Raw genomic sequence first — 18863 nt, forward strand, 5'->3', positions numbered from 1 at the left:
TTACCTGTAGGATGAAGGAGATAGGACCCGTGGCAGGAAGGGGTGGGTTCCAGCAAGGAGTGGATAGGAGCTGTGATGAAACGGGGATCATATGACGGGTCCGGGATTAGATACTGGGTCATGTAATAGGAGGGGTGCTTTACTAGTGGAACTTCTTTGAAGATATTTAAATACCTGCTGCCTTTGCAAATAGATAAGAGATATATGTAGGAATTAATTATGATTTGTAACATAAGAGAATTGTTTTATTGTGAAAAATCGGCTTGTTTTAAGGTGGAGGTGTATGACCCAGATTTGATGATGTAAGCAAGGGGTGGGATTTTGAGACGATTTATAAGACTTGATTACAGAGTGTAGGTGTTCGCTCCTGAAGAAGCGCGAAAGCGAAACCCCGGTGATACCTGTGTGTGCACTTTCATGATTTTATATGCTTTTAACAAGAAGCGGTCTGTAAGTATAATAAACATTTCTGCTATACGGTGGAAGTCTGTGCTTCGCTATGGCTGGGATTCCTTAATTACCTACAGGAGTGTCAGATAGAGGAGAGGTTCCTAGGCGGGGAGCTTGAAGGTCTTTCCCCGTGTCCCCAATTAACCTTGTACCGTGAAAGGAGGTGTCGATAGCAGCGCGGTCCCCCAATAAAAATACTTTAACATCGTGGGCATCGCCGTGTGCGAAAACTTAAATATAACAATATTAATAGAATACAGCAAATGGCGTAACAGGGGGAAAAAAACCCAGCCAATTTGCAATTATTTGTCACTTCAACTACCCGATCACTTTTTATAAAAAAATTTTTATCAAAAAGTCGCACTCACTTCAAATTGGTTTCACTGAAAAGAACAGATCGTCCCGCAAAAAATGAGCCCTCACACAGCCCCGTACACATAACTACAAAAAAGGTTTGTGGTATCGTAACCGTACTGACCTGGAAAATTAAGATAACAGGTCAATTTTACTGCATAGCGTAAGAAAAAAAAAACATCAGAATTGCGTTTTTTCCCAATTCTACCACATTTGGTATGCAACCGTAAATGGTGCCATTAGAAAGTACAACTTGTCCTGCAAAAAATAAGCTCTCATAAGGCTACGTGAAAGGAAAAAAAAAAAAAAAAGTTTGGGAAGGCGGGGAGTGAAAAACGAAGACGCAAAAATGGAAAATCTCGGGGTTAAAGAGGCTGCCAACCTTCATGGAGCTCCAGTCTCTTCACACCTTGGCATGGCAGCTCAGTCCTATTCATTTGAACAGATACATAACATCGAGGTGTATTTGAGATACTGCGCTGAAGGACAATTTTTAGAGATTTATATTGTTAAACAGTTATTACAACTTGGTGCAGGCTGGCATATCCTCGTATGCCAGCCTGCACCAAGTTGTAATAACTGTTTAACAATATAAATCTCTAAAAATTGTCCTACCGCCGCTTGCAGACAGCACCCACTGAGCGCCACCCCTGCAATTCTTCTGTCACTAGATACATAACATCACTGGCCTAGCAAAATGCTTGAAGGGGTATATCAGTTAGGCTACTTTCACACTGCCGTTTGGAGCGGATCCGTCATGGATCTGCACAGACAGATCTGTTCAGATAATACAACCGTCTGCTCCGTTCAGAACGGATCCGTTTGTATTATCTTTAACATAGCCAAGACGGATCTGTCTTAAACACCACTGAAAGTCAATGGAGGACGGATCAATTTTCTATTGTGTCATAGAAAATGGATCAGTCCCCATTGAGTGTCAGGACAGATCCATTTGGCTCAGTTTCGTCAGCCTCCAAAGCAGAATGGAGACGGAACGGAGACAAACTGATGCATTCTGAGCGGATCCTTTTCCATTCAGAATGCATTAGGGCAAAACTGATCCGTTTTAGACCGCTTGTGAGAGCCCTGAACGGATCTCACAAACTGAAAGCCAAAACGCCGGTGTGAAAGTAGCCTTACTAGAGGTTATCCCCTGTAAGGGTACTTTCACAGTAGCGGCAGGGGACTCTAGCAGGCTGTTTCGGCAGGTGAATAGCCTGTCGGATCCGCTAGTTCACATGTGCCCCCGGACCCTTTGACTATAAAGGGAGGGGGGAGGAGTTACAGCGGCAGCCGGACTAAAACTACAACATGCAGTACTTTTAGTCCGGCTGCCTCTCGCCATGTCGCCACCAGGACTCCGCCCCTATTATAGTCAATGGGGACAGAGCGGCAGTCCGGGGGCACACATGAACTAGCGGCAGGACGGATCCGACAGGCTGTTCACCCGCCGGAGTCACCTGCCGCTAGTGTGAAACTAGCCTAAACAGGTCCCACTGATCACAAGGGCCCCATACCCCCTGAAATGAACAGAGCAGTCAGGCATTTATCTCTACAGGAATTCTGGAGACGGCTGAGCGCTGTACTCCACCATCAATGGAACTCCCATAGACATGACCAAAGCAACCAAGGACATGTGTGGTGTTTGTTCCAGGGGCGCTGCAGGAGGTATGGGGGCCCTCCATTCTCATGATTGGTGGGGTTCCCAGCGGTAAGACCTCTACCAACCTGATAGTTATCTACTCCCCCCGGATTGTGACAACCTATAAGAATAAGAAATAAGATAAGAAATCATTATCAGAAAACCCATCCACTCCACTCAGACTGCCCCAGCCCAGGCCTCTACCCGTGGTATACTATTAGAGGGTGGCTCTAGTCTACACCACAGAACAATTTAAAGAGGACCTTTCATGTTTATTTTTTGTATTCTAGATAAATACCTTTACTTGCAGGGTTGCTGCCACCCTGCCTGATTTTTTTTTAAATATCACTCCTGCGCGCGCCCCCCCCCCGCCTGCAGTTTTCGCGCTCAGTATGCTAATACTGAGCATTGGTACAGGGAGGAGGAGACGCCAGGGTTTCTCAATGGGCGTCTCCTGCGCGCTGGCTATGACGCTCTCCTCTGTGATTAGATCGCGGCACAGTCAGGGAGGAGACGCCCATTGAGAAACCCTGGTGTCTCCTCCTCCCTGTACCGATGCTCAGTATTAGCATATTGAGCGTGAAAACTACAGCGGGGCGCAGGAGCGATATTTAAAAAAATAAATAAATAGGCAAAGTGGCAGCAATAGCTAATCTAAAATAAAAAATAAATAAATAAAAAACACAAAAACATGAAAGGTCCTCTTTGATAAAGGGGTGAATGCACATACTTCAGTGATGAGCCTGATCTCTCTTGATCCAGTTAAAAGAGAATTTCTGCTACAAATGGAAACCAGTCCCATAATTTGGGGAGAGCCCTCTTGTATTTAAAAGCTTGAGAAAATGACACAACCAAAATTAATTAGGAATTTAAGTCACTTAGTTTTTATTCATTAAAGTTATTGTATAATGAACTTTCCCCAGAGATTGGCGCATCCTAAGGCCCTTTCACACGAGTGTTCAGTCTGGGAAACCTCCCTGTGAGGCCAAACTCGCAGCCTCCTAATATACCATCTAGTGTCCCGGAGGCGCGATGTTCTGCCAGTACAGTGGGGCCCATGAAGCGTTGAGATCAGAGGAACATGGCGTGCGTTTCCCGTACTGAACACGCTTTGCATGAAACCAGTCTAAATTCCAGATGCGGAAACGCATACTTTCGGAGGAAGTTTATTAAGTCCTGTATCTCAGAATTCTGCCTCCAAAAATTCACAAATATAGGGTTCTATGTTTTTTTTTGTTGGCTGATTTTTACACCACTCCGGTTTTGGAAAGCCTGTGCTTTCGAAAAAACTTAGTGACATATCAAAGCTTCTGTTTGGGGTCAACGGATCGCTAAGGAAATATCGCTGGTTGTCTCCTGCCGATCCCATCTTCACCGCTGAGCATCTCCTCAATTTAAAGGGCTTCTGTCACCCCCCATTTAGCAATTTTTTTAAGTATCGGACATTAGCTATTTGAGTCCATATCTCTCTTACCTCTCTCTGTGCTGTTAAAAATCGTACTTTTATAATATGCTAATTACTTCACTACCAGCAACTTGGGCGGTTACTTGCTGGTAGCCGCCGCATCCTCGGACTATAAACACGCCCCCTCCTCCACTTGATAGACAGGGCCAGCGAGCGCTCTCCTTCTCCCGTTGGCCCTGTCTGCCCATGAAATCCCGCGCCTGCGCTGTACTGGTCCTCATTCGGCGCAGACGCTCTGAGAGAAGGACGCTCGCTTGCCCGCTCCTTCCTCAGTGCGCCTGCGCTGATGACGTCAGCCGACACCCGGAAAAAGGCTCTTCTCTCAGAGCGCCTGCGCCGAATGAGGACCGGTACGCAGGATTTCATGGGCGGACAGGGCCAACGGGAGGAGGAGAGCGCTCGCTGGCCCTGTCTATCAAGTGGAGGAGGGGGCGTGTTTATAGTCCGAGGATGTGGCGGCTACCAGAAAGTAACCGCCCAAGTTGCTGGTAGTGAAGTAATTAGCATATTATAAAACTACATCACAGAGAGAGGTAAGAGAGATATATATGGACTCAACTGACATTAGCAAATAGCTAAGTTCCGAAACTTAAAAAAATTGCTAAATGGGGGGGGGGGGGGGGGGGGGGGGTGACAGAAGCCCTTTAACGATTAGCAGACCCCGCAATCAAACACTTAGATACGTCAGTGTGACAAATCCAATGTTTCTGGTAGTGGCTGCAGATTAAGCCAGATTTATCAAAAACAGTCACAATTTTACTCTAGGAAAGAAGAGTAACATCTTAAGACAGAAGGTGCACAGATACATCATACATTATCATATTTCATACATTCCCATAAATTAAGGCAACACAGACTCCGGCAAAACATGATAAATCTTCCTCATTTTCCCAGCTGTGAAAGGTAGCTCCCCGTGAGGTAAGTACATCGGCCGCAGAGCACTGTCTCCTGTGGATACAAGTATATCCGTGCGCAGATGTTACTTGTGTTTTTGGTGTGGAAATGCATTTGGTGCTCATTTAAAGTGGCTTTCCCATCTCAGACAATGGGGGCATATCACTAGGATATGCCCCCATTGTCTGATAGGGGTGGGGGGGTAGGGCGATATCAAAAATATTCAGACGATAACGATATATATTGCGATAAATACCTGTTTAAAAGAAAAAAACACAACGAGACGTTACACTGTGGGGGGCGGCCACAACGAGACGTTACACTGTAGGGGGGCGGCCACAACGAGACGTTACACTGTGGGGGGCGGCCACAACGAGACGTTACACTGTGGGGGGGCGGCCACAACGAGACGTTACACTGTAGGGGGGCGGCCACAACGAGACGTTACACTGTAGGGGGGCGGCCACAACGAGACGTTACACTGTGGGGGGCGGCCACAACGAGACGTTACACTGTGGGGGGCGGCCACAACGAGACGTTACACTGTGGGGGGCGGCCACAACGAGACGTTACACTGTGGGGGGCGGCCACAACGAGACGTTACACTGTGGGGGGCGGCCACAACGAGACGTTACACTGTGGGGGGCGGCCACAACGAGACGTTACACTGTGGGGGGCGGCCACAACGAGACGTTACACTGAGGGGGGCGGCAACAACGAGACGTTACACTGTGGGGGGCGGCCACAACGAGACGTTACACTGTGGGGGGCGGCCACAACGAGACGTTACACTGTAGGGGGGCGGCCACAACGAGACGTTACACTGTAGGGGGGCGGCCACAACGAGACGTTACACTGTGGGGGGCCACTAGGAGATGTTATAATAAAGTCTTGTGGCCACAGGCCACCATACATACAATAATACTTTACGGTATACTTTTCCCGCGTCTGCCTCGCTTGCGTGCTCCGATTCTGACATCAGATGTTGGTGGGCGGAGATTTGAATATGGGAGCAAGGAGGAGGGAGAGCCGGGGGCTGCGGGAAGTAATACGTTTCTAATTTTGTCATTAGAGCACACGAGCGAGGCAGCCGCAGGAAAGTCTCTCCAGAGACACCCAGTACTCACAGAGGTCGCCACATAGAACCGGCACGGGTGGGTGACGGACGGTGATGTCAGATGGTGGGTGGAGTCTGGAGACTTGAATAAGGCCGCCCTCCATTCATTTCTACGGTGCCACCGAAAATGGCCGAGCACTGGCTCAGCTATTTCCGTCTGCCCCATAGAAATGAATGGGAGCGTGGGCCGCACATGCGCGGTGCACCCCCATTCACTTCTATGGGAGCAGCGCTTGGTGGTGGACGGACCCCAGGAAATCCAGAGTCCTCCAGCCACAGCGCTCCCCGCTTCCTTCTAATACAGTATGAGGTTAGACAAGGCTCGTGCACTTTGGGGGAGATTTATCAAAACTGATTTAGAGGGAAAACTGGCTTAGTTGCCCATAGCAACCAATCAGATTCCAGCTTTCATGTTCCAAAGGAGCTGTGAAAAATTAAAGGTGGAAGCTGATTGGTTGCTATGGGCAACTAAGCCAGTTTTCCCTCCAAATCAGTTTTGATAAATCTCCCCCAAAGTGCACGAGCCTTGTCTGACCTCATACTGTATTACGCCGCATTTTTCCCCCACATGTGCAAGTACCCTTAGGTCAGGTTGATGCAATGGATTTTTGGCACCATTTCAGCGCTTACACAGCCTCCCATTGCTTTCAATGGGGGGCCCTGCCTTCAGTTGCCCGAGGATTTTTCACGCGCCATATCCGACCACGCCAAGAACGTACATGTCCATTGCCATGACGGGAGCCTGCATGCAATAGCACCATTTAAAACAAAAAGACTGCTGCAGTCTCTGTTCAGCCTAGCCCTAGCGCTGTACCAGTTATCTGCAATGTTCCCGTTGACGTCTTAGAACTGACGGGCGACGGTTTCTCTGCGGACGGACCATTCCGATCGGTAGACAGGTCACGGCTGTAGGGCGATACTCCACAAGAGGCCAATATACATTCCCACCCACTCTGTGGGCGGTGAGGGGGTACTTTGTTTTTTCTCTTTCCTTGTAAAAATTATGAAATCCACGCATTTATTTGGGGGTGGCTTTTATTATTCACTTGCGTTTCTTCAGCCTTCCCCCCTCTATACCATGGAAAAAGCCCTTATAAAACCGCCACACCATGCTGCGTCTAAAACGCCACTACAAAAAAAAAAAAGCCCATTTCCTGTTGGCCAATGTTTATCATCTGGCCGTGGTGTTTTTTTTTTTTTTGCTAAAGAAAAAAATAATAATAATTGGGCGAACCACCTTAGGATACAGTTAAGGCGTTCTGAGTAGGTATTCACGTAACCCAGCCTTGATAACCGCAGGTGGCGCCCCCGCATCCCACCAGTCCGGCTGCAAACGCCGAGAGCCGTCCTCAGCGGGAAGCTTTTGCGCACTTTACACAACGTTTCCTCCAGTTTTGGTCGCGTTCACTTGTTTTCATCGCTCTTCTCGCTCTCTCCAAGCAGTTCAGAGACGGGCCGGTACAGGATTTCATCAATTTCCGTTTCTTCCCTAAAATACGCCCATAACAGCACCCCTGTGAGGAACAGACTGAGCGGCAGCACCTTCCACCACGGCCGCTGGTAGTCACTCCCAAAAGACTGCGCCACCGTCCACCGCAGATGGCTGCCTTTACTTGTCGAAAACTTGATGGGCCCCCGGTCTTCCTTCTCCTCGGTGCGATCTGGGGGGCCGTTCAGGTGAACAGTCCGAGCGCTGAGAGCAGCGAGGGGCGGCTTCAGAGCCCTAAAATATAGAAGAAGCCGCGGTCATCACTGAAATGAACACTTACAGTAGGCGGCCTTCAAATACGGTGAGACAGTGTTCTGCTTTTCAATTCCTCACCCCCCCCCCCCCAAGATCCTTGCTTGCTGTCAGTGAAAGGAAATCATTTCTATCCAGAGGCTGAATCCGTTCAGATCCCACCTAGCAGCTTCACGGCTAATCGTACAGGGAAGCTCTTAGGCATTGCAGCAAGCCACCCGCGTGAGCAGAACGCAATCTGAAGAGCGGGTCTAGAAGCTCTGGGTGTAATATATAGTTCCACTCACTGACAGGAAGCAGAGATCCTGAAAAGGGTTCAAGAAGTGGTAGTAGGTTATGAAGTTAGACAACTTTTTCATTATATAATGACTATAGTTTCTACAGATGAAAAGCCAGCAATAACTCCCATCATATGTTAACCATGCTGGAAGATGTAGTCCCACATCGGCAGGAGAATCCGAAACGGTATAATATATACTCATCCTGAAGAGGGCCACACAGTGCCCCTATAAGAGTGCCCGTCAGTTCCCCCATGTGCCGGCCGCAGCGCCCCTCTCTAATAAAGGGGCCCGGCCGCAGCGCCCCTCTCTAATAAAGGGGCCCGGCCGCAGCGCCCCTCTCTAATAAAGGGGCCCGGCCGCAGCGCCCCTCTCTAATAAAGGGGCCCGGCCGCAGCGCCCCTCTCTAATAAAGGGGCCCGGCCGCAGCGCCCCTCTCTAATAAAGGGGCCCGGCCGCAGCGCCCCTCTCTAATAAAAGGGCCCGGCCGCAGCGCCCCTCTCTAATAAAGGGGCCCGGCCGCAGCGCCCCTCTCTAATAAAGGGGCCCGGCCGCAGCGCCCCTCTCTAATAAAGGGGCCCGGCCGCAGCGCCCCTCTCTAATAAAGGGGCCCGGCCGCAGCGCCCCTCTCTAATAAAGGGGCCCGGCCGCAGCGCCCCTCTCTAATAAAGGGGCCCGGCCGCAGCGCCCCTCTCTAATAAAGGGGCCCGGCCGCAGCGCCCCTCTCTAATAAAGGGGCCCGGCCGCAGCGCCCCTCTCTAATAAAGGGGCCCGGCCGCAGCGCCCCTCTCTAATAAAGGGGCCCGGCCGCAGCTCCTCTCTAATAAAGGGGCCCGGCCTCAGCCCCTCTCTAATAAAGGGGCCCGGCCTCAGCCCCTCTCTAATAAAGGGGCCCGGCCGAAGCTCCTCTCTAATAAAAGGGCCCGGCCGCAGCCCCTCTCTAATAAAGGGGCCCGGCCGCAGCTCCTCTCTAATAAAGGGGCCCGGCCTCAGCCCCTCTCTAATAAAGGGGCCCGGCCGCAGCCCCTCTCTAATAAAGGGGCCCGGCCGAAGCTCCTCTCTAATAAAGGGGCCCGGCCGCAGCTCCTCTCTAATAAAGGGGCCCGGCCTCAGCCCCTCTCTAATAAAGGGGCCCGGCCGCAGCCCCTCTCTAATAAAGGGGCCCGGCCGCAGCCCCTCTCTAATAAAGGGGCCCGGCCGAAGCTCCTCTCTAATAAAGGGGCCCGGCCTCAGCCCCTCTCTAATAAAGGGGCCCGGCCGCAGCCCCTCTCTAATAAAGGGGCCCGGCCGCAGCCCCTCTCTAATAAAGGGGCCCGGCCACAGCGCCTCTCTAATAAAGGGGCCCGGCCGCAGCCCCTCTCTAATAAAGGGGCCCGGCCACAGCGCCTCTCTAATAAAGGGGCCCTGCCGCAGCGCCTTAGCAACCCTTTAAGTGCCAGTCACACAGCATCAGTGCCCCATGATAAGGCCACTCACAGCCCCCAGTTCCTCCATACGTTACCTGCGCACAGCGGTATGACACAAGCTCCGGTACATGGCGGTGGCCAGAAGCTGAACAATTACACAAGCCGCCCGCCTAGTCGCTACACATGCTCTGAAGGTCGCCGAAAGCGGAAGTGACGTTTATTTACAGAACTTCTCGTCTGAGCTCCAAGGCGCCATTTTAACTTTGGGCGAAGTAAGAAAAAGGGTTAAAAATATATTCATAGCTGTAAATATATAGTAAAGAGCGTCTCTTATTTGATATGGAAACAGAATATCCCGATCAGACCTGCAGCTGCCATAGGCGGTCATACAATGATGCGCCGCAATTTTATAATCGCCCTCTAGTGGTGACGAGATGAAAGGCATGCTATCCCCTGTAGTATTGAAGTTGTCCTCTAGAGGGAGACGTCACACGTGGGAATATAAACTGCTGCATCTCCAGTATTATAATTGGGTATGAAGTAGGTATATGTATTTAGATAGATGCTGTGTGTTAGTATTCACAGACTAAACTATTCTGGAGATATGGATATAATGTGCGCCCTCTAAAATACAGTACGTTTTATCCCTTCTTCCCACTCAAGATACATGCTTGCTCGGCATGGCCAAGTGTGCATGTGTATGGAAGAGTTGAGCGAGCGAGGTCACTGTGCACTGTTGCATTAGATCGCACAGGGTCCGGCCTCCTCTACGAAGGGAAAGCAGAATTTGCAGCACAATATCGCATCATGAGACAAATGAGATTTCTAAAATTGAGTGCGCCCCCCATAGGGCAACTGCATCCTGTTAGTTTCCATGGTGCCCTGACCTAAAGACTGTTTTACAAAGGCTGGTGATTGGGGCAATTATTGGGAAGTAGCGCTCCTAGAAAGGCTTGTTCCCAAAGATTGCCTTGTGTACCACCTAGCAGAGGCGTAGCTAGAACTGACTGAGCCCCACAGCAAATTTTTGTACAGGGCCCCCCACACACCCTTCTTCACAAACCCCCTCCTCCTGTGCAAACCCCTCTCATATGGCTATTTTGTGACTTTTTATTTACTGTATTTATTTATTTACTGTCATTTTTAGCACAACTTTATTATTTTTTAACATTTCCAGTTGCTGACGGAGTTTATATTCAACTCAACCCCTTTAAAACCTGCGCTGCAATTGTAATAGACTCGTCTGATTTACCTCTACATATCCACAAGTATTTTATCCTCTGTACCTTTCATACTGCAGCCATGGATGCACTCATACACGCACTCTCCACATACATGGACGCAGTCAGACACGCACTCTCCACATACATGGACGCAGTCATACACGTACTCTCCACATACATGGACGCAGTCAGACGCGCACTCTCCACATACATGGACGCTGTCATACACGCACTCTCCACATACATGGACGCTGTCATACACGCACTCTCCACATACATGGACGCAGTCATACACGTACTCTCCACATACATGGACGCAGTCATACACGCACTCTCCACAGACATGGACGCAGTCATACACGCACTCTCCACATACATGGAAGCAGTCATACACGCACTCTCCACATACATGGATGCACTCATACACGCACTCTCCACATACATGGACGCAGTCAGACACGCACTCTCCACATACATGGACGCAGTCATACACGTACTCTCCACATACATGGACGCAGTCAGACACGCACTCTCCACATACATGGACGCTGTCATACACGCACTCTCCACATACATGGACGCTGTCATACACGCACTCTCCACATACATGGACGCAGTCATACACGTACTCTCCACATACATGGACGCAGTCATACACGCACTCTCCACAGACATGGACGCAGTCATACACGCACTCTCCACATACATGGACGCAGTCATACACGCACTCTCTACATACATGGACGCAGTCAGACACGTACTCTCTACATACATGGACGCAGTCAGACACGCACTCTCCACTTACATGGACGCAGTCATACACGTACTCTCTACATACATGGACGCAGTCAGACACGCACTCTCCACATACATGGACGCAGTCATACACACACTCTCCACATACATGGACGCTGTCATACATGCACTCTCCACATACATGAACGCAGTCATACATGCACTCTCCACATACATGGACGCAGTCATACACGCACTCTCCACATACATGGACGCTGTCATACACGCACTCTCCACATACATGAACGCAGTCATACATGCACTCTCCACATACATGGACGCTGTCATACACGCACTCTCCACATACATGGACGCTGTCATACACGCACTCTCCACATACATGGACGCAGTCATACACGCACTCTCCACAGACATGGACGCGGTCATACACGCACTCTCCACAGACATGGACGCAGTCATACACGCACTCTCCACATACATGGACGCGGTCATACACGCACTCTCCACATACATGGACGCGGTCATACACGCACTCTCCACATACACGGACGCGGTCATACACGCACTCTCCACATACACGGACGCAGTCATACACGCACTCTCCACATACATGGACGCTGTCATACACGCACTCTCCACATACATGGACGCTGTCATACACGCACTCTCCACATACATGGACGCAGTCATACACGCACTCTCCACATACATGGACGCAGTCATACACGCACTCTCCACATACATGGACGCAGTCATACACGCACTCTCCACAGACATGGACGCAGTCATACACGCACTCTCCACATACATAGACGCGGTCATACACGCACTCTCCACATACATGGACGCAGTCATACACGCACTCTCCACATACATGGACGCAGTCATACACGCACTCTCCACATACATGGACGCAGTCATACACGCACTCTCCACAGACATGGACGCAGTCATACACGCACTCTCCACATACATGGACGCAGTCATACACGCACTCTCCACAGACATGGACGCAGTCATACACGCACTCTCCACATACATGGACGCAGTCATACACGCACTCTCCACATACATGGACGCAGTCATACACGCACTCTCCACAGACATGGACACAGTCATACACGCACTCTCCACATACATGGACGCAGTCATACACGCACTCTCCACATACATGGACGCAGTCATACACGCACTCTCCACATACATGGACGCAGTCATACACGCACTCTCCACATACATGGAAGCAGTCATACACGCACTCTCCACATACATGGACGCAGTCATACACGCACTCTCCACAGACATGGACGCAGTCATACACGCACTCTCCACATACATGGACGCAGTCATACACGCACTCTCCACAGTCATACACGCAGTCATACACGCACTCTCCACATACATGGACGCGGTCATACACGCACTCTCCCCATACATGGACGCAGTCATACACGCACTCTCCACATACATGGACGCGGTCATACACGCACTCTCCACATACATGGACGCAGTCATACACGCACTCTCCACAGACATGGACGCAGTCATACACGCACTCTCCACATACATGGACGCGGTCATACACGCACTCTCCACATACATGGAAGCAGTCATACACGCACTCTCCACATACATGGACGCGGTCATACACGCACTCTCCACATACATGGACGCAGTCATACACGCACTCTCCACATACATGGACGCGGTCATACACGCACTCTCCACATACATGGACGCAGTCATACACGCACTCTCCACAGACATGGACGCAGTCATACACGCACTCTCCACATACATGGACGCGGTCATACACGCACTCTCCACATACATGGACGCAGTCATACACGCACTCTCCACATACATGGACGCGGTCATACACGCACTCTCCACATACATGGATGCAGTCATACACGCACTCTCCACATACATGGACGCGGTCATACACGCACTCTCCACATACATGGACGCAGTCATACACGCACTCTCCACATACATGGACGCAGTCATACACACACTCTCCACATACATGGACGCTGTCATACACGCACTCTCCACATACATGGACGCAGTCATACACGCACTCTCCACATACATGGACGCAGTCATACACGCACTCTCCACATACATGGACGCTGTCATACACGCACTCTCCACATACATGGACGCAGTCATACACGCACTCTCCACATACATGGACGCAGTCATACACGCACTCTCCACATACATGGAAGCAGTCATACACGCACTCTCCACATACATGGACGCAGTCATACATGCACTTCCACATACATGGACGCTGTCATACACGCACTCTCCACATACATGGACGCAGTCATATACGCACTCTCCACATACATGGACGCGGTCATACACGCACTCTCCACATACATAGACGCAGTCATACACACAGTCACCACACACACATGGACGCACACATATACAATACACATATATAGACACCCAGCTTTCCTGCTGTGCCTCTCCCCCATACTCTAATGCCTCTGCACTTGTGCTTTGCAGGATAGCAGGGAAGCTGGATGACATTTCATGATATAAGTCACCCAGCTTTCCTACTGTACTGAAGGTCACGTGCACAGTCTGGGAAAGCTGAATATAACCCCAGTTCCCCTGCCACTCACATCACTGGTGCAGTTGTGGCAATCCAACTGATGTTCAGCATGCTGGGCATGGAAGGTTCAGGCTGCAGGAATCGCGGGAAGGGGCGGGGCTATTCTAGCTCCGCCCACATCTGACCGTCCTGATGCTGGTCACTGCCCATCATCAGAACAGTGGAGGGGGAGAGGCGGAGCAATGTCACTGATGTCAGGTCAGAGGTGCAAGTGCAGGACTCCGGACCCGATGCAGGAGAAGTCAGCTGTTCTGACAGGGGCCCGGGGTGACGAAGTACAGTGACTGCTCCTGGGCCCCTTCTGAGCTCGGGCCCCGAATCAGCTGCTTCCCCTGCTTCCCTGATAGCTACGCCACTGCGACCTAGTTCACACTTCATTGTTTGGTCAGTGATTTCCATCAGTGATTGTGAGACATGAGGTATAAGGCCTCGTCCACATTTCCGTTTTTCACTGACGTGTGCTGTTCTGCATTTTCCACGGACAGCACTCGTACCCATTGATTTAAATGTATGTGTTCACATTTCAGTATTTTTTTTACTTACCGTGGGTCAGTAAAAAAAAAACATGGAAACATGCACCACTTTGATCTGTGATGCGGACCAAGAACACACATTGAGGTCTATGGGTCCGTGAAAATCACTGACATACATCCGTGTTGCATCCGTTTTTCACTGAAGACTGATAGGAGATTCTTTGGAAACTAATTTTTAGCTGAGCAACGTCAGTGAATTACGGATGACACACGGATGGTAAAAACAGACACATGTAAAAAAAAATTCACGGACGTGCCACTGACACGGAAATATGAATGAGGCCTAAGGCCTCTTGCACACGAACGTATTTTAATTCCATTTCTGTTCCGTTTTTTTGGCGGACCGTATACGGAACCATTCATTTCAATGGGTCCCCAAAAAAAACGGAAGGTACTCCTTGTGCATTCCGTTTCCGTATGTCTGTTCCGCAAAAAAATAGAACATGTCCTATTATTGTCCTCATTACGGACAAGGATAGGACTGTTTTATTAGAGGCCAGCTGTTCCGTTCCGCAAAATACGGAATGCACACGGACGTCATCCGTATTTTTTGCGGATCCTTTTTTGCGGACCGCAAAATACATACGATCGTGTGCAAGAGGCCTACGGGAATGATCTGTGCCTGTCTTGTGTTTAGAGCCACACCTGGTTTTGGCCCACAATCACTGATGAAAATCACTGATCAAACACTGACCAAATCATGGAAGTGAGAACTAGGCCTAAAATGGCCCGGTCATGAAAGGATTGAGACCCATTGACACCAGCGAGCCTGCTTGTTGACGGTTTCCGTGCCTATCTATTAAGCCTCACGCACATAAGCCTCATGCACACGTCCGTGAAACATCGACCGTGTGATACCGGCCTGATCTATACCAGTGCACCACTGTACTGCGGCGGCAGCATAGCAACCAATGACGCCGTGCGCTCCTGCACTCAGAAGAAATCCAGGCCGGCATCACACGGTCCGTGTTTCACGGACGTGTGCATGAGGCTATAACCATATGTATTTTGCGGATCCGCAAAAAATACGGATGATGTCCGTGTGCATTCCATATTTTGCGGAACAGAACAGCTGGCCTCTAATAGAACAGTCCTATCCCTGTCCGTAATGCAGACAATAATAGGACATGCTCTATTTTTTTGTGGAAATACGGACATACGGAAACGGAATACACACGGAGTACCTTCCGTATGAATGGTTCCGTATACTGTACACAAAATAAAACAACAGAACGGACACGGAAAGGAAATACGTTCGTGTGCATGAGGCCTTAGGTTACATCTACACGACATTTGTCGCGCAACATTTTGTTGCACTAACGTCGCACATTTTTTTTTATAATAGCAGTCTATGGTGTCGCACTGCAACATGCTGCGACTGCGATTCGAGATGGATTTTTCTGCGACTGTTGCGTCACAGTCGCTGCATGTCACAGTGCGACACCATAGACTGCCATTATAAATATTGTTGCGCGGCATTGGCGCAACAAAATGTTGCGCTACAAATGTTGCAGTGTAGTTGTGCCCTGTCTGTCGCGCGACAAATGTCGTCTTATCGGTACAATGGCTGTACCTTAGCTGAAATTGAGGCTTTATGTGAGAGTATGATTCCACTTGCATTCACACAGAAGAGATTCCTGACAACCGTGGCCACGCAGAAGTTAGAACGGCTGCCACTGACAACATCAGACACACTGGGCTCACGTCGGCGCTGCGTTCCAGGGTAACCTAGCAACCGGCGCTGCCGCGTGTTACACAGGCCGCACATGCGCCTTCAGGCTCCGGCGGCTCACGTGCTCCGCGCCACCTAGCGGTCACGCAGAGGAATAGGCGGAGATCAGTGGTAACTGCAGCGTGGAGAAGGCGGAAGTGTCGCTGGTGTGAACAGTAAGTCAACGTGGGTCGCACTGCGGGCAGATACATGTAAAAATGGCTGTCAGCTCCTCGCTTGTGTATTTGTCTCAGTGCTCGGTCACGGATATTCTGGTGTCCCTGAGAACTATCTCATCGGTCTCCATCAGTAAATCTCTCTCCTGTCTCGATAATTTGCTACAATGTGTCAGTGCAGCGATAGACTATGATACGGAATCCTAGTGTTGAGACGTAAAGAAGAATGTTTCCATTCACTGACAGCAAGCCGGGATCTTTTTCTTTTCTTTTTTAATGATTAAAGAGTTCATAATATAATACCCCGTTGTGAGCATGCTCAGATCTTTCCTATGTTTGCCCCCCCCCCCTCTTCACTCCCCCCCCCCCCCCCCCCCCTCTTCACTCCCCCCCCCCCCCCCCCCCCCCCTCTTCACTCCCCCCCCCCCCCTCTTCACTCCCCCCCTTTCCTGCTGGCTGCAGAGGAAGCAGGACCCCATCCCCCAATACTAGTTGTTGTGGGGGTCCTATGGGCAGACCCCCATTGATTGAACATTTAAGGCACATTCTATGATGTGTCCTACCTGTTTCTCATGAGGAGAACCCTTTAAAGTTTTAAGCTTATGCCCATGGACGGGATAGGGGGATGATTGGGACCCCCACCATTCACGAGAACTGGGGTCCTTTGTTTGTCCTTATGAATAAAGCGGTGGCCGAGCATGCACGCTATTGCGCCATCTATGACACTGATGAGAGGAGCTGCTGCCGCCCCATAGAGATGGAACAGCCATGTGCATGCTTGACCATTCGTAAGGAGAAACTAGGGACCCCAGTTTTGGTGATCGTGGGGGTCCCAGGGGTCGGACCATCACCCATCAGACTCTTATCCCCTATTCTGTGGAGAGGGATTATGTTTAAAACAATGGGGCTACCCCCCTGATATTGCAGAACCCCAGGAGATTAAGGCCATGTGCACACGGTGCGTATTACCTGCAGATTCTCATGCGGACAGTACCAGCTAAGTACATGAGATTTACAAAACATGTCCTTATTGGAGCTGTCTCCAGACACAGGACACGTCCCTCCTTGGCACCGGTGTGCGGACACAGGACACGTCCCTCCTTGGCACCGGTGTGCGGACACAGGACACGTCCCTCCTTGGCACCGGTGTGCGGACACAGGTCACGTCCCTCCTTGGCACCGGTGTGCGGACACAGGACACGTCCCTCCTTGGCACCGGTGTCCGGACACAGGACATGTCCCTCCTTGGCACCGGTGTCCGGACACAGGACATGTCCCACCTTGGCACCGGTGTCCGGACACAGGACATGTCCCACCTTGGCACCGGTGTCCGGACACAGGACATGTCCCACCTTGGCACCGGTGTCCGGACAGAGGACACGTCCCACCTTGGCACCGGTGTCTGGACACGTGATCTCTCCCTTCTTGGTGCAGTGTTCCTACTTGGTGCCGGACAGATGTTGCTGGAAGCCACAGCAGGTGTCAGCTTGCGGCTTAACTCCGTGCCCACATCTTATATGCAGGTGTCATACAGAGGCACCATAGGGCAGCGCATCATTTGCCACCATGCTGGTTCTGCACACACATCTCTGCCATGTCTGGGAGGCTTTAGAATGAAGCTGGCGTACTAGGTTATCTGACCTCTGCTAATCAAGGTTTATTGCCAGCTGCAGAGGTGATCGATTATTACATGGCACCCATTTAAAGGGGAACCCCCGATCCATATGTAGTAATTGGATGGGACAACCTCTTTGCTAGTATCTCAATACACTGTGACGGCAGATCCGCAGTGTATCCAGCCTGAGTGGACATGGCCTTAGAAGCACTGACCAGTGCCATGGACTCTGCCATAAGCCACCATAGGAATACCGATCCCGAGTACGGCTGTGTGAATGAGGCCATATGATATGTGCAGTTCATTCGATTTCCTTTATCATGCAGAATGGCGAAAAATAAGAATAAATCTGAAAAAAGAGAAAAGAAGAAGAATCTGGCAGAAGACTCTTCTGAAGCGCCCGTGTTGAAAAAGAAGAAGATTGCTGAGGTCAGTGCTGGAGATTTGCAGAAGGTGCAGCGACGATCTGACAGTTTAATGGGTGTCTTTTCTGTTTCTAAGAAAGCTGAGTGGTTTCCCAACCTTCTGAATGTCATACACAGTCTCTGCGTCATCAGGGAGGTTATATAAAAATGTCAGCTATGCACGTTGATAAATCTCCCAGGCCGGTGCTCCTAGGAGAAGCCGCCATTGTTTACTTGTGGTTTTCTCATTTCCGGCAGTCATTTTTATTATTTATTGGTTTATCTTCATATTTTATGCCTTGACTTTAAGGGGTTCTTCCATCTCAAGAATTGTGACATATCACTAGGATATGCCACAAATGTCAGATAGGTGCGGGGTCCCACCTATGGGACCCTCACCTATCTCCAGAACAGGGCCCCCGAATTGAAGGAGAGCACACTGTGCATACCCTCCGTCCTCTCCATT

The 18863-nt window shown here is 50.2% G+C and overlaps 2 protein-coding genes across 2 annotated transcripts in view; one reads left to right on the forward strand and one right to left on the reverse strand.

The window, feature by feature from the left end:
- Positions 1-6900: 6900 nt before the first annotated feature.
- On the reverse strand, positions 6901-9546 carry C7H16orf91 (chromosome 7 C16orf91 homolog). The gene is made up of 2 exons (XM_040440044.1): positions 9443-9546; positions 6901-7645 (listed from the first exon to the last, which is right to left on the reverse strand). Exons 1-2 carry the CDS (start codon positions 9475-9477, stop codon positions 7327-7329), a joined length of 354 nt encoding a protein of 117 aa, XP_040295978.1. The 5' UTR covers positions 9478-9546; the 3' UTR covers positions 6901-7326.
- Positions 9547-16329: 6783 nt separating this feature from the next.
- C7H7orf50 (chromosome 7 C7orf50 homolog) overlaps positions 16330-18863 on the forward strand; it is a 239383-nt gene continuing 236849 nt past the window's right edge. Inside the window, exons 1-2 of the mRNA XM_040441332.1 lie at positions 16330-16378; positions 18320-18422. Coding sequence (XP_040297266.1) covers positions 18321-18422 — 102 coding nt within the window. The 5' untranslated portion in view covers positions 16330-16378; position 18320. The remainder of the gene's footprint in view (positions 16379-18319; positions 18423-18863) is intronic.

This window comes from Bufo bufo, chromosome 7, assembly GCF_905171765.1.
Source record: "Bufo bufo chromosome 7, aBufBuf1.1, whole genome shotgun sequence".
Classification (NCBI taxonomy): Eukaryota; Metazoa; Chordata; class Amphibia; order Anura; family Bufonidae; genus Bufo; species Bufo bufo.

What these genes read in the sequence shown, in the direction of transcription:
- C7H16orf91 (XM_040440044.1), bottom strand. Translation starts at nt 9,477, where the DNA reads ATGTACCGGAGCTTGTGTCATACCGCTGTGCGCAG. An exon ending in TGTCATACCGCTGTGCGCAG is followed by an intron (nt 7,646 to 9,442) that starts GTAACGTATGGA and finishes TCTATATTTTAG; the next exon opens with GGCTCTGAAGCCGCCCCTCG.